Genomic DNA, 24,435 nt, shown 5'->3' with positions numbered 1-24,435 from the left:
TTGCTGGAGGATTTTAACTGGAGGCTCGTGGCTCGGGGTTCGAGGTACAGAGACAAGATCTGACGATAAATTTTTGGGGGGAGACGGCAGTGCAGTGGTGTGTCAGCGACAGCATAGGGACCGTGTTGGATTGTTATCCCAGCTCAGTACAGCGCTAACACCCACCGTCAGCTCACCCACTCCGCAATCACGCAATCACGCCTGCTCACCGGCTGCCACCGCAGGAGCTCGCGCTCACCCTCTTGCCCTCGCTCTACTGCCTTGGTGAGCAATACTGGGTGGTGACGGGATGATGCCAGGACGAGGATAGTATGAGGTGCGGTCGCCTGCTCCCGTCAGCACCTGTCTGCTGCCGACTTCTGCTGGTGTGTCCTGGCGGTCAGCGCGCTCTCTGGCTCCCTCCTCTGGCCACTGGGCAGCGTCTCTCGAGCCCTTGAGCCCTGCCAGGAGCGAGCCCCGCTACCTCCGCCGGGAACCGAACTCCACTTTCCACGGGAAACGGGTGAGTGGCGGGTGAATGGCGGGTGAGTGGCTCCGGAGGCTCCGGAGGTGCAAGCAGCTGCGGCCACAATTCCCCAAGTTTCGCGGACCGCGAGCACCGCAACCAACAACCTGCGTCCAAGCGTCTCCTCCTGTATGTGGCATACATAGCGTATGTGGTAATAAAAATATGGAGCCCTAAGCGTTAACTACCCCAAATATAAAAATAAAAAAGGCTCGGGGGGGGCGTGGACAGGAGGGGTGTCACTCTAAAGCGTTATAATAAAAGAGGGAATACCAGTTTACTCCAGGATCTTCTAAAATATTCATGCCAGGCCAGCCAATGCATTTCAATTGATCTTTAGAACGGGATAAGCAGTTCAACGGCGCCCGCACGTAATAGCAGCCACAGAGGACTACTCTTTTGTTCTGCATTATTCAAATTACACTTATGCCATCCATGGCTACACGTCCCCCTAAATCTGACTAAATACAATTACGCCAATGGGCAGTTTGATAAAAGTCCCGAGAGCGAGACGGTGTATCAAAAAGAACTATTGTGGATGGCTAATAGACTTAACATGATATCACTAAAATAACAACAAAGTTACGGCTTCGCTTAAGCTTTCGTGTAAATTATAAATTCAAAAGTTAAAGAGGGAAGGCATGCAGGACAAGTAAGAAAACCCTCTCCGTGGTCTCCGTCGAAATAAATTGTTTTCTATAGTGCCTATTGAGAAGGGGACCGTTGAACCCAACAGATGTTCTGCGCAAATCCTCAGCTGTGGGCTGCTGTAGCTAGCAAGCAATGCGCATGTTTAGGAAGGAGCCAAGCGACAGTCCCCTCCTCTAATCTGGCTAGCGACAAAATCAAAACAGCCAATCCTAAAGCACGTCGGGTCTCGGAACAAAAACCAATCACAGACTAGAAGAAACATATGTTTTTTGACTCGGGGCACAGCTACCAATCAGATTCCGTTCTTTTTTTTCACTTGACTATTCGAACTTGGACCTTTAAAGTCGTGATTGGGGAGGGGTGGGTTTGATCTTCTACAGAAGGGTCGCAAGTTACCAGAGGGACGCAGACGCTTAATCTGAAACCCCTCTGCATTCCTCTCCACGGTTTGCACTGTAAAGTCCGGGTACCGGTACCTTTGAAACTCGGGACTCTTTGCGGGGTAATAGTGCCGGGATCCCTACGCGTCGCTGACGTCGCTCCCTGGGCGTTGGAACTTGGAAACAAGAAAACAAAAGCAAGCAAAGTCAAAGCGGCCGAGACTAGATCCGGGCAGCAGTTGCCGTAGTAGGAGGGGACTCCAGCGCGCAACCCACCTAGAACCATGGCATTCTGAGGCGGGGAGCCCGGCATGGCCCGGCCGCTCTGACCCGCCGTAGCTATCCGTTTATTTTGTGAAATCATCCGGATTTAACGGCGGAGGAGGAGGAGCGGCCGAGTCCCCGTGAGCAGGTGAGAGCTGCTTTTGGGGCTAAGAGGGAGGAATGTGAGTAGGTGTGCCTGCATATTTCATTTTGTGATTTCCTTTCTTATGATTGGCTTGGGTGCGAGCTCGCCATTGTCATGAGGTCCTTCTGACATTTGGGGAGAACCTCTGAGGTGTTTGATGGGTTGAAGCGGAAGCTGTGTTTGGGAAAAAATCTGACATGTTGGTGTGTCTCCCGTTGGCAAGTAACCGTAAGGGCTTGGAGGTTGAGTGTCGTCACTCCCTCGTCTCGGGACGAGTAGTCTCGTCGGGATAGTCAGCGACCCCCTCTTATCTGCGTCGTTAACTAGACTTCGAGGTAAACAACGACCGCTTGATCAGCTGACCGCCCCACCCCCCTACTGCTGTTTGGTTGTAGAGGCACCGCCTCCGTGAAGCGGAGGAATCTCACTTTGCTACAAACACGACTCCAAGGTATTTGGAGCGCTTACATGAGCAGCGGTTACACTCCACACAGACACACTTTTTATGGAATTATAATCTAGGGGGCCTCGCCCGCCCCTGCTTGATGTGTTTGTGGACGTGAGGAACACTAGGGATATTAAAACGTCACGACAGACGCCCCTCCCACTCAACGCACCCCTAACGTTCTCATCGCGACGATTGTTCACCTCGATTTCAAGGTTAAGAAGCAGAGGTTAGGGTCTTATGCTGCTCTTGCCCGCTTATTCGTACATTGCCCGCTTTAGAAATTGATCGTATCGAATACGTAAATATGGAGGATTTTGTCACACCACCTTGCAGTCTCAATTAGACTGGTCACTGCTTTCATTAGCCAAAGCAGCCAACGTTCCCCTGTGAAAGAGACATGCGTGATTGACTGCATTTTATTGCTGGCACCATTGAGATTATGGGTCTGCTCTTCATGAGCAGGGCCTTGATGTTGTGGCAGTCTCTATGGGCATTGGCGAGACCAGTCAATTTAGGTATTGCCTACGGCTACATTTTCGCTGTTTTGTCGATAACCTGTTGTGAACACTAGTATTAAGTAGAGTGGGCTTTGGGTACGCTTATTGGTTAGCATTGGCTTGCTTTCTTGTCACATTTGCTTTCACATTACTTGTTCTTTCTTTACTCTTTATGTTGGTTCCTCCCCTGAAGCAAAACTTCTTTACTATCCTGATTGGATGGAGTGTATTGTTCTGCAACTCCGCACCAGATCACTGCTTTTTTTTTTTTTTTAGTTTTGCTTTCAGAGCTCCATGCAACTTCATGTTTTTGATAGACTTCTAGCTTCAGATTCCTCCTCTTTTAAAAAGTCCCCAGACTTGATCGTGAAACTCTAATGCAGGATCTTGGTATGTTGCCAGGCGTTTCATTGCAGCTCTGCACTGATGCAGTCAGCTCTGGAAATTATGTGGCACCTATATATGCGCCACCATTGTGCATTTACCAGACATGGGCAAGGGATGTGACACTCACCTAAAACATCAGCATTTAAGCCCAGTAGGGATTGTCACAAATTTGTGACAGATCCCCACCAGGTATGCCTGTGATGTCAGGGTTGAGCTATGACTCAGCCCTGCAGTGACTGCGTCGAACCCAAGGCCACCAGGGACCGCAAGGGGAAGCTTTACATCCCCAAGCATAAATAAACTCTGTCATAGTCTCCATCAAAATCTCAGTCCAGAAGTTGTGGAAGCTGCACTAGTGGCCAATGTTTTTGTCATTGCTCAAATCACTCCAGTAAGTCAAAAATGAAGCACAGGACATTAAAGCAGCATTTTGTTCCCTGCCTGCACTCATTTGCTTAAACTGGGGCCCGGTGGTGTCACAACTCTTGATCTCGCTCACGAATATGGCTAATTTAGGAGTAGTTTCTGCAGCTGGTTCTAGAGGCATCCAAGTTTCTGGGGGCCAACAACTATGCCACATCAGATCGAAGAGTTCCGCACAGCTACACTCAGACTCTTTGGTTTTTATCCAGCTCCCTCTGGGACGGCAGGGCGTTGAGCCGTTCTACATCTGGAGTAACATGTCATGAGTATGAGTGATGTAATATGTGAGGTCACAAGCAAGTGCATTGCTGGGGCGTTGCTGCTGGATCTCACTGGTTTTGTACAAGTGAAATCTGAGCCCACTATAACTTCTCTGTAACTCTTCCCCCCCCCCCCCCCCAGTTAATTTCTTTGGTTTTTAGGTCTCATCTGTCAATGCGCATTGAGCAGAGCGAGACTATAGGGGCTTAAACAGAGCTTACCTAGACTGGCGATTTGATGCAGTGCATGTGCACTTTTAACTCCATGCGCAATTAGTTAAAAGGCGCGTGGACAGCATCAAATCGTCAGCTTGGTGCCGCCAGCAGCTCTTCCCGCTCCGCCCCCTGCTGCTTCAAAGGCTTTGCGCTCTGCCTCAGCCCAGCCATTCTCCTCCCCTAATTACCCCCTGCTGCATCAAAGACTTTTTCACGGCGGCTGGCCGTGCTTTCAGTTTCACGGCCGGCCGGGTCTTTTCTTTTTCTATATATTTTCCCTTCTCTTCCATTCACTCATTATCTCTATCCCTTTCACTCGTACTCTCGTTTTCCGTCTATATCTGTCTGTCAGCCCTCGTTCTTTCTCGCTCTCATATTTATACAACTTGCTCGCTCCTCTGATTCTTCCCCCACTCTGTCACTTCTTTTTTCTCTCCCTCAAGATACCCCCTTCTCTCCTCGTATGTCGGTCTCTCTTCTTCTGTCCGTCTCCCCCCCACCCCCACCACCACCTCTCTTGTCCTGCCCTCGGTTATGTAAGAAGCTCTCCTTCAGATTCCTAGCAAGTACACACACAGGGCCCTTACTTAATACACGTTCCGTAGGATAAATCTGTTTCTGGCAACTCATTGGAAACAAGAATGGTGCAGATCTTTCTATTCCTGGAGTTGAATTTGTAATTTTCAGAACCTCGCTGTCTCGAGCAGAATTTTTGAATATAATTCTTTACTTTTACTAACGTTTACCGGGCAGATAAGTTATTGCGACGCTCTTAGCGTTTGGAACTGTTCCAGTCTCCCAAGCTGTCCGAGGAATCCACAGAACTAAGGGGCATATTTACAAACCAGCATTTGCAATGCAATATGTCTCGCATTTACGCGAGTTTGAGCTATTGACATTGCAAATGACAATGCCTTTTATTTTTGTTTTCGTTTTCAAAACATAAATACAAGGGAACGTTCATTTGTAATGTCAATAGCTCAAGCTCGCATAAATGCGAGCCCTTTTGCATTGCAAATGCTTGTTTGACTAGTAGTTGCGTTTGTTGAGTGAACGGGAAATGGGGCGTGCCTCTGTCTGGCTCTTGGTAAACCTGCTGTATCGAACTTACTGTTGGTAACAGGGGGGCTTTCTGGACCAACCTCTAGCTTTCTGCCTAATTTGGTGTAATTCGGTTCAGTGTTAACAGGCTGTAGGCATGTTCAAAATCCCTATGGGAAAAACCTGTTTTGTGACCCCTTCTTTTTCTCTGCCAGTCTTGACTTATAATCCCAAAAATTTCAACACACCAGCTGAACTGACGGTAGCAAAAGGTTTGAACATTTTGTGAAGATTCATAAAGCGGCGCCAAAGTTATTGGCGAAGCAAGCGCTTTTCCTTTGAAATCTAGGTCCTAACTATATAACTACCTACTCGCGACCACCAGTAGGATATGCAATCTATCCTACTGGCAGTCTCCAGTAGGTAGTTCTAGTTAGAACCCTTTTTTATATAGGAAAAGCATTTGACTTGACTGTAACTTTGGCGTAGTTTGACCTATCTTCATGAAATTTTCCCAAAAAGTGTCAAGGTAGGTTCTGTGTCTCATGCAAAGTTAGAGGGTGAGCTGTGCAGTGGGGACACAGCCCCCCTTCTCTTGTTTTAATATAAAATTAAAGGGCGGGGTCTCTGGGGCTGGTCAAAAAAATGAAACAAACATTGGCATAGCCAATAGGTCTTGCTTTTTGGATTGTATAAGTATTTAGTTATGCAGCAGAATATACTTGGTGCAACACCAATTGTTGCATGGCTAAACACTTATAAGGTCCCAAAGGCGAGACCTATTGGCTATGCCAATGCTTGTTGTTATTGGCTACTGTTGCAAATTCTTTTACTGCAAATGTACGTAGGTTTGTGATGTTCACTATCTGACAGATAGTGAAGTACTGCATCGGATGGAGCTTTAATATAAACCATGAATTCAGACAACCATGATTTAAAAAAATAATTGGTAAGCCTATTCTTTTAAATGTGAGCATTTAGTAATTAACTTAGTGATTCTTGGTTTTGTGCGTTATTTAACTTGGAGACTCCTGGTTTTGTGAGTTAAAAGTGAGGATATTTCGTTTCCGCCTCTTATAACTTAATAGTCCAAGTAAAATGGAAAATAAAATTCTCCAGATTTCTAGATTTAATTCTCAATCGCATACACACCAAAACGTAGCCATGTAATACAATGATGTAATCGACATTAGAAGTTCTTAGCAGAACGTAACATTTTGTGGTCTAAAAAGCTAGGACTGGTTTACGAAATCGCACAATATGGGTATACCCGCCAGTTAAGAAAATAAAGAGTGAGAGACAGGCAGATCCTTGGACAGTTAATAGAAAAGGGTGAACTTAGCGGGGCCGGTCTCTGCGGAACCACATGGAAGAGAACGTGCAGCACATGGGGCAGGAAAAGGTGCCACACCAGGTATATATATCGGCGACAGTCGGAAGGGAGCGTGTTAACTACTGTGCGCACAGAACGCAGCATAAGAAGTCAGGAGCATCCTAACCTTTCTCCCTCCGTAAAGCACCTGACTCCCCCCTATAGTAACGTCAAAGAATACTATAGGATTGTTTGAATTTGATGCCAGGACCGCCGTTTTTGTGACTGACCTGGAAATAACTGTTTCCTACTGTACGGCGTTTCACGGCATTAGCGATAAACATAGAAGAAAGATAGGAAGTGTGCCGGTTTACACTCCTGGTATTTATCACAATTAGCATAAGGCTACGTTGTTGGCAGGTGCGCACAATTTTGAGCGTTCAAGAAAGTTGGTAAAACAAACTCCTTCCAGAGGGAAAAAAAACATGGCATTGCGAGTAATTAATCAAGCAATGGCCTCGGGGCCGTGAAAGTAATGGCGAGCTATGCGGAGGAAGAGATCAGAAAGGCAGATGGAGGCTGCAAGCGTGCATGCAAGCTTGAGGCCAGCAAAAACTTGTGGGTAGCACTTTGAAAACCAACTTACTAAATGTCTCGCAGCGCATGCGCTGGCTCAGGCAAGCCTTAAAAAGGGCCAGGCCTCAGTGGATGGATTCCCCGGGGTGCTAAATGGTCCTGGGAGGTGGGGGAACGTAGCCCCCCTTCCCCAAAAAAGCAAAAGACTAACTCGTCTGAGGCCCTGCCCCATTCTCCTCTACTCTGTAAACGTGCCTCCTGGTGCGCTGCTGGTCGGAGGATGAAGTCCCCATGGCTGCTGAGAGTCCTTGGTGGCCAAGAAGACCTACTGTTACCTCCAGTAATCCCCATACAGTGGGATTGCTAAGAGTACTTTGGAGGCCATTCCCCCTTTCTCCACCACTCTGAAAACACAGTTCCTGGCGCACTACTGGTTGGGAGATGAAGTCCATTTTAGTCCCTAGGGGGCCAAGAAGTCCTCCTGTACTCCTACACAGCAGAATACCTGAGAGCTGGTCGGCGGCCCCGTCCCCTTTCTCCACCACTCTGCAAACGTTACTACTACTTTGAAAACCAAAGAAATTCACTGAAGAAACCAAAGGTTAATGGGACGTTCTAATTAGGCATAAGAATAAAAAAAAAAAAAACCCCAAAAAATCCCCTGGAAAAAAAACAAAGGTTACAAGGATGTTATAGTAGGGCTGTCACTTCACTCATAGAAAACCAGAGAAATTTAGCAGTTATAGTTAGCTGAGCTAACTATAACCCATGTCCCGCAATGCGCTGCTTATGACCTTACACTACATCACTGATGACAACATCCAGTGCCTGTGTTTTCAAAAAGTTTGTGTGAAATATACCAAGGTGATTTGGTGAATCAGTGGCTGTATGAGTGCCTGCATAGATGATTCAGTGGGTGCGTGACTGTGTAAATAAGTGATTAGTGGTATGGGTCATTGGTGACTGTGAATACTTGTATTAGTGTCTTGGTGTGTGTGACTGCCTGCATGGATTAGTGAGTGGGTAAGTCAGTGACACAATGGGTTAGTGAGTGCATCTGTGAGCCATTTGCTTTCTATGAATAGACTTTGTCACTTATTTGCTTTTATCTTATTCGGAGGGTTTTGTTATCTTGATCCCTCCCATTGAGCATCTTTTTATTAGATTTTTTTTTTACCATCCTTTTGAGTGTACAACTTTTATCCTACTGCGGTTCTGATTCGTATGTAGCAAATAAAACACCTCCCCAAATATGATCATACACACGCATAATCCACAAAACACAGGATGCAGTGTACCTGCATTCCTACAAATGGCATGTGGTAATATGGGCTTCAGCCGCAGAACATATTAGCCTCTGCGTGCCTGTTACCGTTCCTACAGTAAATGGTAGAATCAGCAGGATCGGGCCCTCTCTCTCTTTCGTTATATTTTATGGCATGACATTCAGGAATTGGGGTCCACACCTGTTCACACATGATTTTTTCCGTTTTGTCACGGGGTTTTATTATGACATTTCACCTTCTTTGTGCAGGAGCAGTGTCGTGACCAAAAACGGAGCATTGGTTACTCCGGTTAGCTTCCACTGGGAATTACAGGGTTGTCCCTGTGAAGCTCATTCTGCTTCATTCTTTGTAATATGTTGTGTCTGAATTGGTGCTTGTATATCTGGTCTGAAAATGTTAGTGTGGGTGCCTGCGTTCCTTAACATTCTGTTTATGGATCGTTTTCTGTTATGCTCTGTGTGTATGCACCCCTTTATTCTGTAATCTGTAAGTTGGTTCTTGAACTTGGTAAATGTCATTCTAATTTCCTTCACGAATCGCAGTTTTTTCTAGGCTTTGTTATATCTTAAATGAATATAGTCTTTTAATAAAGTGCTTTGTTCCTGCAAGAGTGTTATGTTCATTCGTAGATTACTTTATTTTCATTTAGGAGAAAATGAAGGATTTGGGGGCTGTGGAACCGAAGACTAATGAAACCTTCCGCTTACTCAAGCAGTTAAATCTTCATTTGGAGCAGGAATCACGGTACCAACCTAGGGAAAAGGGCCTTAACCTTATTGAAGCCACTTCCGAGGTGAGCAGTGTCTCCCCTATCTCCCCTCCGGTTGCATTGTTACTTTCTGACGTATATTAGTTTTGTGAACATTTTTTCAAAGATCTGAAATGCTGGTTCTTGTACACACAGTACTTGCTTAGATCATTGTTCATGGCCTAAAGTGCCTCCATCAGTGATATATTGGGTCTGTCCTGTTTCTCTGACATTCCGTCAGATGGCCAGTCTGTATGATGTCCTAAAAATATGATACGATACCAGCTCTTGATATTGTGATATGTGACCCTTCAGCCTACCGGGGATAGTAATTTTTGGAGTTGAAAATGTGTGTTCCAAACCAAATTCTGGCCACTAAGGTGGCTTACGAGTTGTGTTGTGAGGAGGATGAGCGAACAGCAATGTGGTGGTTGTAATGAAAAAGCAATTTGAAACGTAATAAAGTATTTGTCTACCATAACCGAGCGTTTCCCAATGTGTGGAGTAAATAAAATGAAAGATGTCAAACGAAGCTAGTAAAGGTTTTCTGATTAAGAAGAGAGGAGATCCTATGTGAAGTGCTTGCTTCACTGTGCATTTTGCTAATACAAGTACAAACTTACTAAATACCGCTTTACAACATTGCCATACCAACACTCAATGTTTTCCTTCTCCCACGATAAGCACACGCAGCCGTTTGAGAAGTGTTGCGATGTGTACCTTGTGCGCCATAACAATCGTATGCTCTTTAAAGCCCTGTGGTGTTAATATAAATATATTTTTTTTCTTGCAGAATGATGCAACTATTTGTCCAAGGTTGAGAAATGCGAAAGTTGAAGATTTGTGGACCCTAACACACTTTTTTGGCCTTCAAACCGAAACTTTTGCTATTGCTATAAACATTCTGGACAGATTTTTGGCTCTCATGAAGGTACTTGATAGCTAGCCTTTTTAAATCCTTTATGTTCATGATCCCTTTTTTGTCAATGGAATGGATGCTTATGCTTCAATTTTAACTGCATTTCTGTTTCCTGTTCTGCCTCAACAGTAATGAATAGGTCACTCTTAACCAGAGCAAATAGCCTTTTGAGAATTCAGATTTGCTTAGGGGTCTATTTTGGAAACCCGCATTGTAATATTCTACATTTCGGCTACTGTTTGATGCCTCCTAAGGCATTGGTTACATCTGTACTGCGTCTAGTCATGCCTTCTAATCTTTAGTATTCATCATTATGAGATTGTAAGATATTAGATATGTTGCGCATTTATTTGATTGTTTATAGCACCGCCAAGGATGGGGCTGAGCAGGGTAGTGGGGGACCATCTAATGCACATAAACAGGATTCTAGAGGTAGGAAACGTAATTGGCCACCGTGGGCGGATACGTAGGGTTTGCTGGAAGCAACTTTTCCAGGTACTTCAATTAAAAAAACACTTGCTTTCAATGAACCAAGCAATGCCACAGCTTGTGTGATTGCAGCGCTGAGGGAGGCGCAACGTAATGGAGGTGTCTAGGTTTAATGGGACTATGAATGGAGTAGCTCATAGATGCATGTTAAAAGTACCGAATTGCACTTAAAATTCTGAAGCCACGGGACGAGATGAAAAAAAAAATGTCAGCTAGTTATTCTCTAGTTGGTAATGACAGTGAAAAAGTTTCACAAGTGCTTGCTAATTTTGTGACCGGTGAGGTGTAGGTTTATGATAACTAGGACTGTTTTAAGCGTTAGTTTAACCATCCCGTGTTTAATCTTTTCCAGGTGAAGCCGAAACACTTATCCTGCATTGGCGTTTGCTGCTTTCAGTTGGCGGCTCAGGTTATTGAGCAGGAATGCGATATCCCGTCCATCCATGACCTCATTCGTATCAGCCAATGCAAATGTACTGCATCGGACATGAAGAGGATGGAGAAAATCATTTCAGAAAAACTGCACTTTGAATTCAAAGCTACTACTGCCTTAACTTTTTTGCACCTGTACCATACTATTGTTCTTTGCCATACCTCAGAAAGGTGAGTGTTGATTTATTTTAGTAGAATTACACAGCAGTGGAGTAGGTGGTTTTTTTTATTTATTTTTTTTACCACTGAAACTGTAAAGGAAAAAAATGTACCTCCTGAAAAAAAAATTACCTCCTCCAATATAGTTTTGGTAGTTCAAATAAAGTGCTTTCAGTCGTGTGACAGGCTGAAAAGATGTCTGAGCATACCGTTTCTTGTTTCAAAAATTGCTGCTGTAATTGTTCCCATAAACTTTGAAAGTTGTGTTCAATTCATACATGTTTCTATTTTCACCTACATATAAACGTAAGTTTTAATTTGAGAGCATCTTTCCGTAAACCAGCAATCCAGTAATGCACTTTTGCTTAATGTTTGAGAGTTTTCGACCTTACAAGTCTCCCATATGGCCCCCAGCAATTGACCGTTTATTTGTTGCTCTCCTAATTATGCTGTTACACCTAATTAATCTCCTCAAGTGTAACAGTATACGTGTCAAATACGAAAAAAGGAACCCATGGTAGCCACCAAATATACCCATGTCATTTCACCCATCACAAGATGATCGCAAATAATTTTGTTTAAATTCATGAGATTTTGACTTACACTGCTGACTTGGCAAACAGCAGCAAGAGTTCAATGGAAATGGTTAATTTACATGCATTATAGTTCTCCATTGTAGGTACATTTATTGATTTGGCATTACTGATCGTAAACCTAATGCAATGAAGACCTTGGTGGCTCCCACAATTGGAAAATGACTGTGAAGCTGCTAAAACGGACAGCTCCAGAAATAGAAGTACTGGCCCTTTTACTAAAACAGACTGAAGGGAACAATGGTAGCAGAATAGGCGCCACACTGATCTGACAAGATGCCCCCTTAAGATAATGTTTTTCTTTAAAACATCTACTGTTCACTTATGACTGATTTTGTGTCAGGGAAGCGTGTGTGGGGTCTCCAAACCGGTCCTGGAGGGCCGGATCCATGCCAGATTTTTTGGGATATCCCCATTGAGATACATGTGGTAATTTTAAATATCTGGCATGGATCCGGCCCTCCAGGACCGGTTTAGAGACCCCTGTGTTAACTGGATAGTATTTTAGCACCTTTGGAAGTGAACTTGAGAGCTGTAATCAGGATGCAGAACTTGATGACTGTGTTGCTATTTTTCCCATGACTAATTGATTATTCGTGCCTTGATACCTGTGATGGCTATCCTAGTATGTAATAACTGCTATATGGGCCAGTTACTGTTTTAATCATGTATGAATCTACTTTGTAGCTCTATCTTACTAATTAACTTTTAATAGCCATACCTCCAAATGGTGTACTGATCTGTTACACATGATATTGCACCAACTATACGATTGTCTGCTTTGACTGTGATAAAACAAAGACCTATTAAAAAAAATGTGTTGTAAGTTGTGGAGGGCAACCCTGAAAGACCATAGACTGTTGGATGATCACCAGATACATCTCGTTTCAAAGGGAAATCTGAAACAAAAGTAGTCCAAATCCATAAGAAAAACCATCCTGATGTTATCAGACCTGCTCACAGCATTACGCTTACCAGCACTACGTTAATGTACTTTAACTCCCAAAATAGGATTAAAAAATAAAGATTAGGAAGATGCATATAAACATGGCAGAAATCTGGTGTCCATGGTGCCCTATTTTGTGCTCGCAGAGATTAGGAGGCACAATTAAAGCATCATTGTTGAATTTGCCATGTTTGCAGTACATGTAAATTGACAGCAGATTTACCCAATAAGTTACTTCTCAGTGTTTTTTCCGTCATTTAAAAAAAAAATATATCTATCTTCGAATTGGCATCTTGTAACTGGCTCCATCGCTTAGAATACCATCTACTCCAGTAACATCCGGAGACTCCCTTTCGGAGGAAGCTGCTTTGCTGACCCTTTAACCTGGTGGATCTTTAAACTGATCTCCAACATATCCAAATCTGCTCAAATGCTAGATTAGTTGTTGGGCAATTGCAATCTTGATTAGGAGGCGTAGCTAGCTTTATTTGATCCATGCAGATTCAGTCTAAAAAAAAAATATATATATATTTGTGGATGTTTTGAGGCTCTGCACTGAGAATCGTAAATACCACCTCTTAGGGATGTGGTCCTGTTGGCTTCATGTATTGATGTTTCAGACTCTGCAGAAAAGTCTATTCTAAAACAAAATTACTGCTTCAATCAATTACTTTATTCAAAGGTATAATGGCAATCATAAAAGCGCGAACAGTATTACATCAAATATAAATCATAGTAACAGGTCAAGCAATAGTGAAAAGGTTAAAACCTAACCATATATGTTAACATAATTTTAAGACCACATGGACCTATGAGGTCGCACAACAGATTTAAAATAAAAAAAAAGGCCCAACATACAAGACAATTTCACCATTGCCTAAGGTCTTTAGATGTCTGAGGATGGACCTACATTGACCCAACACTTTGAAAATACTTAATTTTTTTTCAAACCGGGATTTAAAACCATCTCGTATACCCTACATAAAATTAGCAGAAATGGGTTAAGTGGATCATTGCTTGACCTGAAACATTCACACGGACATGACTGTCTCTAAATTATAAACAATGCCCTGGGGGAAGCACAACTGGTATTTCGAATTACTGCGTATTTCCAGGCCACAGAGCAGCTTCTCTACTTGTTAAGTCTTCTAAGTTATCTTGGACCACAAGTAGTCCATGGGTCCTTCTGGCGTATGTTGCGGTTCAAATTTATTTTCTTACTTCATTGAGTCCAGGCTGTTTGTCTATTGTGCTCAAGGGGAGGTTTTTTATCTCTCTCCAGGGCTACTACAGTCCCTAGTGCCCTGAATTCCATCTGTCTCAAGCCTCTGCAACAGTGTCTCTCTAACATTTCTTGTTGCATTACAATTCCACTCCACAAATAATTGGGCCTTCCAAACATAAGCTTGGTCAAAACTTTTTGGTGGAGATGCATACAGTCTTGCCAGAGATCTTGGATCTGCTAACAGACTGCAGGTTAGTTGTCTCACTTTCCCCTCAGACGCTTACTCCTCACATGTATTTGCAATACATTATCCAGCAAACAGTTTTCTGCTGTTTAAAATCCACGGAGCCCTCCATTCAAAAGGGCACTCTGACATCAAAACATTTACTGTAGGAAACCTCTCCAAAGTCCTTCACCTTTCAGCATCCTGAAGCCCCTCATCGCCTTGCATTTTTTTGAAACCATGCTTATACAAATGTAGCAACTTAAAAATGGTTCTGTATGTTTGACCGTTATAAATGGCTATTGTCTCTGTCAGCCACCTCAATTCATAATGTACTGAAGGTCTCAAAGGAATGCAGAATATTATTTAAAAAAAAAAAAATCCAAAACATAGCCTATGATCATTAATAGAAGTGCATGCATTCTTTTACAGTGCCCACAGCCCCCACTCCCAGCTTGATTGTGGTGTATAAAACGACAATTATTACTTGAATGAAGTTTACTTTAACTGTAGGCTACTTTCATTTGTAGCTACTGAGATCAAATCCGTCTCCACATGATGCAGCTATTTACATTGACTTTGCAACAAGTAATTGTAGTCTGAGACCCGTCAACCTACCGTGGAAGTTACGCGTAAATTCTATTGGGTCTTGTGTTTATACTTTTTTATTCTAATCTACAGGAAGGAAATATTGAGTATTGATAAACTGGAAGCACAATTGAAAGCCTGTAACTGCCGTCTTGTATTTTCTAAAGCCAAAGTAAGTAAAATTCTTTAATATAAGTGTTACAAAACATTAAATTACTCAATGACTTAATGAAAGCAGTAATTGTAATTGCATTTATACAACTCTTACTACCCTGGATGGAGCGTCAGTGCTTTATCGGCGAGTAGCACACTACTCCAGAACCCATAAACTCATTGCATGTTTGTTAAACATGCATGCTCGAATATGCCAGCATGATGATGGTCATGCTTGTCACATGGTTAAATCCCCGCAGGCCTACCTCAGCCATTGAAATTTGAGGTTCATACATTAAGCTCCATTAAAACGGAGTAATAGTAACAAACGTCTATTACACAATGCTTAATGTTAAAACTATTAGTAATAACTTTGTTAAAGTAAAACGCGGATAAAAAAGTTTGCTATTGGGTAGCTTTTGTTCTGCAGGAATTTTTTTTTTTTTTTCTCGCCACTAGTCCTTCACTTTTCTCTGCCTCAAATATGATTTCTGCATCATGGGCTGCCGAACCCCTTCGACGCTCATGACGAGCCCAGCTCGTCATGGAGTTTCCATTGGTTTCAATGGAAATTACATGGGAATGTTCGGCATGCCTTAGCATCCAAGTGGTTAAGTGGAGATGAAGCCTTTTTATGCTTCTCTCCTGACCGTTCCTGTGAGTTGTACACACACTGGTGTAAGTGATGTATATATTTTGTTTGTGCTGGAGAGCCTGTATCCAGGGATGTCTTTATTACGCTTGGTACCCAGCATAAATTGTCTATCAGAGGAAAGTAAATGTGAGGCTGGCTCCAAGGTGAATTATGCTTGCTACGGCTGACCAGCTAGACTTTAAAATCAGTTATTTTTTAATATCTAGCCATATTAAAGAGAAGGCATAAGTAGCTACCTTGTATACTGTTCTTAAAAGTACGTGGTGTAGATATGAGTGCTATTTTTATTTTTTAAATATGTGCGTTATCGTAGGGTGGAGACATGGAGATGGTTGTGGGGCATACATGTGTTGAGTGTTGTTTTCTCCAGAAATTCTTATTTGTGGTTTCTTGGTGCACGTTTATTTTGTTTTCACTCTAGAAAATGAGGAATTGAATGTACCCTTTCAAAGAGTGCGGCTTGTATAACCAAGTGCTATTTTTCTCCTTTAGCCCTCAGTATTAGCTTTGTGCCTTCTCAGTCTGGAAGTCGAAACCTTAAAATCAAATGAACTGTTTGAAATTGCACTCCATGTTCAAAAGCATTCAAGGGTAAGTTTTCAACTGATTTTAGAAAAGTTTATCAAAGAACTAGCTTGGCTTGGTAGGCACTTGGGTGAGGGAGTGTGTTGTGGTCCCACCCCCCCTTTCCTCCTGTGGGTTGCAGTGCTCTAATCACCTTGATGTCACCGCTTGTTTAACTGCATTTATTCTCTGTGATCTGTGCTAGAAGGAAAAGCTTAACTTGCATTCCTGCATAATGCAGCACCCTAGTTTGACCACAATTCTTCATCATCCTTATTTTGTGTGTGTGTACATATATCAATGTGTTGCGTAAATGTTTTATTCAGTATAGTGTACTACACCTTAGTCTTCACTTATATGTGACTATGATAATACCTTATTAACAGTTTTATGAATCTTTTGTATTGACTGTGCATGTACAGAAATTACTTAATGTTTCAAATGCTATTATTGATGTCCTGGTTTGAACTTTTACTACACAAGTAGCATTCAAGTTCTGAGTAACCTCTGTAACTGTGACCCCCCAGACTCCTTTTCATGATTTAGCAATGAATCCTTTAGTACTGCTAATTTTAGAAGAATGAATTCTTACTCCACAAATGTAGTTCCTAGAACCCTCCCCCCCCCCCCCCAAGGCCCTGTGCGTTCGTTTTGGATGACCTAAACTGAGGGCTCCGTGTGCAGACAGACCCTGGACACCCCCACAGGATGAGTCGGCCGTTAGAAAAAGCTAGCTGTGCCACTACCACCACCCTGAATTCTACAGTGGTGTATGTAGTTTCTGGCAACTACTGAACATGACAACCCAGATTCCTCCGGTATCGTGGAAAACCATACGGTAACTTTCGCTTAGTCACTCGTGCTTACTTTTCTCAGAATACCCATAGAATGACAATTTGAACAGTTTCAATAATTATGTATTGATCAAGCGCCAGTCTAGTATGAAACCTATTTGCTGTGACAATCAAGACCGGAGCAGACATGTGACCGCTAGCACCAATATCGTAAATAGTAAATACATTTCTACCATAGTGCTAATAAGATGAAAAACAGATTATATAAAACTATAGCATTGGCGTACTCAAATGAGTATCCTACCTAAATGTACCTAGTCTAGAAATGCTGGTGAATCAGGTGTATGTAATTGGTAGGATGTATCCTAATGGAGCCAAGAATCCCCTGGGGAAGTACTAACCCCTCACTTGATGGTTCTGAATGAAGGACTGCATCTCTGTGTCGAGGATGGCACCCCTCAAGGGATTGAAAAGTGGTGTGTGGCACACTGTGATTCGTTGTAAGTTGCTCTGTCTGCAAGATAAATCTTTCTTGTGTTTTGGGTGCTGGCGGGTGTCTCCCTCTGACCCTCGGGAGTTGAACAAAATAACTGAAGATTTGCACTGTTAAAACAATAACTGTGTACCCAACCGGCACTCCTTTGAGACGTTGTCTCCAAAATTAACCATCAACAATTTTATCTTTAAGTAGAAATAAATACAGAACACTGTCGCATTTCTCTGAGTTCAACTGTTTAATACTTTTAATTCATCATTATTGTTACATCACAATGGTTTCATCCAACATGAATTGGGTTGTTGTTCATCTCCAATTTACATTTCACAACAGTACATTAAGGTCCATGTGTACTGTTGAATTACAAATCCCTATGCATTTCGGGACTGAGCCCTTCAGGGGAATAGTGTTAATCGCACATGGAACTTCAAGCGTCTTGAAATTCTTTACTCCCGTGAGCCGTGGCAGGTCGTGTAAAACTCTTACACGACCTGCCACGGCTCACGAAAGTAAAGAATTTCAAGACCTGCCATTTATTTACTTTTGAAGCAATTGTGGCACCCATGCTTTAGCTTAAGATGTTTAAAGCTAAAGCACGTGTGCAGCCATTACTACAAACAGAAAAGAAATGGAGGCCACACGCTTTTTTCTTTTTTTCTATTCAATCTTGGACTACGCAGCCAGTATTTGGAACGGTCTTCCCTGCTGGTGTGCACTACATAGCTATGTTATGTTGGTTTGTATAGTGCACTAATCATCCAAGAGGGTATTCAGGCTCTTGGGCAAGGTTTGTAGGTGTGTGGACCCAATGTATTAATATGAAGTGCCAGGTCTTCAGCTTGTGGCAGAACTCAAGATGTGAGAAGGCGATCTCCGGTTTTGCTTTTGCAGATGTGGGGAGTATGTGAGAGTGAGGCAGAGCGTAGGTGTCTGGTGGGTTGGTGAAAGTGCATGCGCCTGTTCAAGTATACCAGTCCTGTGCTGCATAAGACTTTGTATGTGTGCGTGAGAAGTTTGAATTGGGTGCCAGGGAAGCTTTCTGAGGCGCGGTGTGAAGTGGGTGCCGCATGGGAGGTCAAATATGAACCTTGCGGCTACGATCTATATGGTCTGGAGCACTCTGTTCCACCTAGATTTTACTCTCCTGTAATCTAGCGCCTAGAAACTTATGACGAACGTGTGCTCTAAAAGTTCATTTAACATAACACACAAACTATAAAATATCCCCTTAGTCACGTTTGTCCTGATACATGCATAACTGTGCCCCAACCGTGGCGGATAGTTCTAGTCTGTTGATTCCCGTGATGGCAGGCAGGCCTCTATACGCTCCTTCAGGAAGGCTGTCGGGAGGTCTGATGTCCACGGCCTTTAGCGTCTGGTTAGTTGTTTATTTACTTGGTGGCCACTTCACCGCTCTAAGGAAGAGCAGAACCTTTTAACTGTTTTCCTTCTCTAATCGTGGTTGACAGATAAGATGCATCCGGTAGATAGTGTTGAACCGTGCTGTAAAGAGCTAAATTAGATCTACTAAAACGGGCGCTTTGGGCAGAAGGATGCAGGGCAGTTTGATTGGATTTTGGATTCCGAGAATTTGCTGCGTTTGAGTTTTTGGGTGTGCGCAAGCGCAGTGGAAGCTCCTCCTTGGATCTGTCCCTGGTACCTTCACGTCTCTGTACAGTTTATCACTGAAGGATGTGTCCATCAACATGTCCAGGCGTTGAAATGCCGGCCTGTGAGATTCTGGCTGCTTGAAGTCAAAGCAGACTTGCATGAAAATGTATCCAGAAGACTAACCAGTATATCCTGGACGAAAGTGCCTTTGTGTTTCATGAGCTGGCCAAAAAATTGCTTCGGATCCTCGTCAGAGGGGTAGTAAGCGCTATATAAATGTAATTCCAATAAAGAGGCAAGTAGCCTGCCAGTAAAATATTCGAATAACTGACAATAAATCATTCAGATTTACGAAGGTCCGAAAAAGGGTGCAATATTCATCCGAACCAAATATATTCCTGGCCCACAGGGATTGAAAGTTACTGGGTGCTTTATATAGTGGACTGTCATGACGACGGCCCAAAAATGAGGCATACCATGCAGATTAAATGCAGGATACTTTACCCCAGTGCATTTTGGCAAGTTTAGTCTGTCGATATTTACTGTTGAAAAATACAGAGGTGTAGTTGTAATTGCACAAATCATATTTTTAAGAATTATAGTACATATTGCTATGAATTCTTAAACCTTTTCTTAAGGAGAACGGGGAACAGCCGCAATTAACGGTAAAGCACAGAATGGGGGCTCTTGTAGAAAAAAGAAATAGATCCTTAAACAAAAGGTTAACCAACCTCCTCCAACGTCCAGTGTAGGGAGACTGTAGTTGGTGTGTGTTCTTCCCCCCTACAAACGGAAGCGATGTATCTGGAGCACCGGCCAATAATGAGCCGAGAAACGAGCACAACATTTTTACCCAATTGCAAGCAGCAGCAGTAATCGCTCTCGGTAGAGTGATTACTGCAGGTCTTGCAGACCAGACCGTGCATGCACTGATGCTCGACCTAATAAAAAAAATACACGATGTCTGGGAGTTGATTATTGGAGTGAAAAAGATGTATGAAGCAAAAATTAATCTGGTAGGGAGGGTTTAGCTTAAGCAGTGAAGACAGACAAACACTTAGCGCGTCCTGCAAGAGCGTTTTTGCCCCGTTAAAAGACGGTCGCATTTCATGCAAAGCTAGTCAGGTTGGCAAGAGTGGCCTTTAGCTGTCCAGAAACTGCCACCCATAATAGCGCCTGTCAGTGCCTTGCTGATAAAGGTTGTAGCCACAATGAACAGACAAGCTGTTTGGAATAACAAAGAAATCCCACTATGATAAAATGTTCGATGAAGTTAAATGAGATTATCCAAAGGAGGGGAAAAACGCAAGCTTAAGTCCAGGCGTGATGTCATTTGTGTTGGGAAACAGCTGTGATAATACACGTATTCATGTATTTTTATATTGAATGCTCACATGTGACTGGATTTGTGTTTTTTTTTTTTTTGATAGGTCGATAAGACCAGCTCAGCTCTTCATGTTACCAAAAGTACTGACGCTCAAACACTTGTGGTTTAAAACATTTTTTTTTTTGCAGATCAACGATATGGACATGCTCTACTGGAGAGAGCTTGTTTCACAATGTCTGGCAGATTATTCCTCTCCTGAATGCTCGAAGCCTGACCACAAAAAACTAGTATGGATTGTGTCAAAGAGGACTGCCCAAAACCTGCACACCAGCTATTATAGTGTTCCAGAACTACCAACTATTCCTGAGGCTGCTGCTCTAAATGAATGTGACAGGTAAATGAAACCTCCATATATTTTTTTTATTTTTATGCTTTTCAATTTTAAGTAAATGTCAAGACCAGCTGTGTAACGATCCTATAGTAATATTTTTCATGAATACTTATTGTACTCTTTCAACTTTGTAATTTGGCTTGGTTTCTTAAGTCGAGGTTGTCATGTTGCCACTGACTCTAATGTATTAAATATTTTTGAAGCTTTCGTGCAATTGCCTTTAGCTATGCGAACACCATTTAGTGCCAGCCATCTCAATGTGCATGTTTACCGTTTATAGAATCAAAGTGGTCCAATAAGTACTTGTTGCAATTTTTGCTTTCCCGTTATGTCCTTCATGTCCCACTTCTTCCCCTTCCACTCCCCTTATACCTTCCTGAATTATATGCAATCACTGGATGGACCTAGGATTATGGAACCATAGCCATTAAGCTGTTACTTTGCTCTGTTGTATTCCTGAACAGGCCATTCTAAACAAGGTGCAATTTTCCCTTTGTCCCTTTTGGCATGTCCACTTTTCTCATTGTAATATAGTTATAATTTTGCCCCAGAGTCTCCTGTTTTAGCTTGGGTATCTTTTAACACTTTACTCAGGCTTGGTTTTGATTTGACCAATTCGGTACCTTTGAAACTATTTTCTGACTACTTGTTAGGAATCGCGTCACATGCTAAACCCTTGCCTCTTACCTACCCTTCATTATAGACCTTTTAGGCCCTATATTTCACGATTTTTTTTGTTTCGCTTTTTAAAATTCTGCGCCAATTACTTCCTGGTCCTTTGCTATATCAGTAATCCATGATTTTGTGTCTGCTAGCTTTAAAAACAATTCTATGTATAAATAGTGCATTGTGGGGCACATGTGGTGATCTTTATTGGAGTCTTGCTAGGAGATCTGTTGATGCAAAGAAAACTGGATTTTTGCCATATTAGTGTGCTAAACGTGACCGTTGATGATCTTGGTTGGAAAATTAACTTTAGGGAAAGAACTATGGGCAGCTTGACAAATGTTCTGAAATGTGGGGATAAGAGCATGAAACCGTAACTTTTCTTTTTTTTTTTTTTTTTCCTGTTAGTGAGGACTCGTGTGACGATATGAGCTGCGGTGAAGACAGCTTAAGCAGTTCGCCACCAAGTGACTTGGAAGCATCTTTTTTCTTTGACTCATTCAAACCGAAGTCAAAGCGACGTAACCACCATCTGAAACCTGAAATGTAGAGTGCAAGTTGAGCTTTTTGAATGTAAACACAACTTCCATAATGAATGAGATTTCCATAATGTCTTCCACAGTGAGACCGATGAACCATCCATCACCTTCATTATTTTATATAGAGTTTTCTGAATATTTTATATAGTATTTTACAAGTATTGATTACCATAATCTATTTTTGGGAAATCCAAAAAAATGAATGAACATTTTTTTTCTCCTAAACCAGTGTGATTTTTCTGCCACTGCCTTGACTTGAGACTTCGCTCATATTAATCGTTATTCAAGTTAAGCTGTTCATCATCAGAACCATGTGTGTAAAAAAAATTGCTTTGGCAGAAATCCACATGCCCTTTTAAACTTCAACCACGTTTTTTTATATATTGGAAAAACTGTTTTAATGTAGCTGGTAATTTGATGTGTATCAGTTTGTCTGCGCTGCTTCTTAACTAATGCATAGTATCCTTGTGCACGTTAAACATTCCAGGTTGATCACATGGACAGCCCATGATTTCTCAAGTGATTTTTGTTTTGCATGCTTATTTATGGATATGAATTTATCACAAAAATGCCATATTCTATGTTTTGCACAGAAAGTAGCATTAGTGCCACAGATTTCAAAATCTTATCTTGTATGTTTATTTATCAGTGTCAATTAGGCCGTGTTCCTGCGTGCCAAAAGATTTTAGTCAACTGTTTAGATTGCCCATGATCCCAAGACATGGAGAGCTAGGTTGTGTGAGGGGGGGGGGGTGTAGAAGTCATCCGAACCCACAATGACTCTGCCTCCTCTTGCAATATATTTTCAAAGTTCATAATTGGCCATTCACAGTTATTTGTGATAATAGCTAAAATTGCTTTCTCTATGAGAGTACAATAGTTCGATGAAAATGATGCATGTTAACGGGCTTCTTTTGCAAATTATTGCAGGTCCTCCTGCTTCATGTTAAGGTGGTGTAACACCCATGTATTTGTATGTTCGCATTCAGATGTTTCATGTACACACGAGCAGGCTTTTGCTTTTTTCACCCAAGATGAATTAAGAATGTTGCCAGTTGTGGAATGTGAACCAGTAAATTACTGAAATGTTTGGTCGCAACTGTGAGTATAGTGAGGCTTTTGTGGTAGAGATGGGAGTGTGAATGTTTTTAAGTGTCAATCTTTTGTTCTGTAAAAATGTATAAAATGTAAAGGAAAAATTTATATAAACAAAGAAAAAGAGAAAACCCAAAAATATCTATTTTTTTACTTTTTGTGTAACATGATTTTAAGATGTGGCATGTAGATATTAATTTATTGCATCTTATGTTAAATACTGTGTATTGAAGACTTGCCTACTTTTCTACTCAAATGGTGATCTTCAAATAAAAAAACATATATTTAGCTTCGGACTCATTTTTTTTGGGGGGGAGTGGTTTAGATGTTTTACTAATAAGTGCTGCCTAAGTTTTTCCCAAATTTGGGAAATGGAACAAAAGCCAACAAAATAAATGCACACGCCAGAAGCGTAACAGAAAATTATTTGTAAGAAAATTTTAATCTTTCACAAAGCTTATCAGCTTCTAGCAAATACTAAATCTTCTGCCTACGTTTCACTTTCGATTTTTAACGTTTGTACACCCAACCCCCCTCTAGCACATTTTGTACAAGGGAGTCGCCAGTTGACCCATGGCCTTCAAACTGCAATTGAAACCTATAATTGACCCAGGGCCGCGAAGGGGAGTTGAGTACGGCTGTATTCCTACTGACAATCTCGGGAGTGGAAAAGAGGCAGATGAGAGGGTAACGCAGATGTTTTGCATCCCCTAGAAGGTGAAGTTTCACATTGACTAAGAGCTTTGTAATCCCCCCACCCCCCCCCCTTCTCGAACTACATATGACTCCTGAATCATTCTTTTAAGGAGATTTGGGCTTGAATGCCCAGTATAGTCTCCCCTTATACCTGCTCCTCCTAGAATGCTTAATCTACCTCCCTGTATAAAGATGAGTCACAATTGCATTACCAAGCTCTTGGTCCATTATAGGTTCAGTTTTTCATTATAGTTTGTCGGCGTACAAGTATAGCTTGGTATGCTCTTTGTATGTACCCGTTATTTATTACATTTATAGAGTGGGTGTCCTGTTGCTATCAAACTAATACTTTATAACCTAACTTGCATAATAATTTAAGGGCAGAGCCTGTGTAAATAAATGGGTTTGCAGAGCCCTATTAAGTTTTGAAAGGTTCGACTCTCAGCAGAACTGTCTCCCTCACCCTTTAAGGTAGAGGTCGACTGAAATGACCAGTATGTCGCAGCCTTGTTCATGTACACCATTGGTTGCAAATGACTGCCTCCCCATGCACAGATGCGACCTCAAATGCCCATGTAGTATGTTCACTAGAAGATAAAGCCTTGTGCGGGTTTGATCTTGCATACGCCAACCTGCCAATGCTTGAGCATATATCACTTAAAACTTGCAGAGTGATTATCGTCCCCTGTCCCTCGACCCTATGCACAGATGTAGGCTCCGAGTCCAAGAAAAGTA

The 24,435-nt window shown here is 42.2% G+C and overlaps 1 protein-coding gene across 1 annotated transcript; it reads left to right on the top strand.

The window, feature by feature from the left end:
* The first annotated feature begins 1,400 nt into the window (after positions 1-1,400).
* Positions 1,401-23,292, top strand: CCNG2 (cyclin G2). Its single transcript, XM_078676372.1, has 8 exons — positions 1,401-1,948; positions 9,041-9,184; positions 9,933-10,070; positions 10,900-11,150; positions 14,807-14,885; positions 16,014-16,112; positions 20,502-20,707; positions 21,779-23,292. Exons 2-8 carry the CDS (start codon positions 9,047-9,049, stop codon positions 21,918-21,920), a joined length of 1,053 nt encoding a protein of 350 aa, XP_078532498.1. The 5' UTR covers positions 1,401-1,948; positions 9,041-9,046; the 3' UTR covers positions 21,921-23,292.
* The last annotated feature ends 1,143 nt before the right edge of the window (positions 23,293-24,435 follow it).

Source organism: Lissotriton helveticus, chromosome 2_1, assembly GCF_964261635.1.
Source record: "Lissotriton helveticus chromosome 2_1, aLisHel1.1, whole genome shotgun sequence".
Taxonomy (NCBI): Eukaryota; Metazoa; Chordata; class Amphibia; order Caudata; family Salamandridae; genus Lissotriton; species Lissotriton helveticus.
The sequence above is the reverse complement of the archived record's forward strand: the minus strand, read 5'-3'. Positions and strand labels throughout refer to the sequence as shown.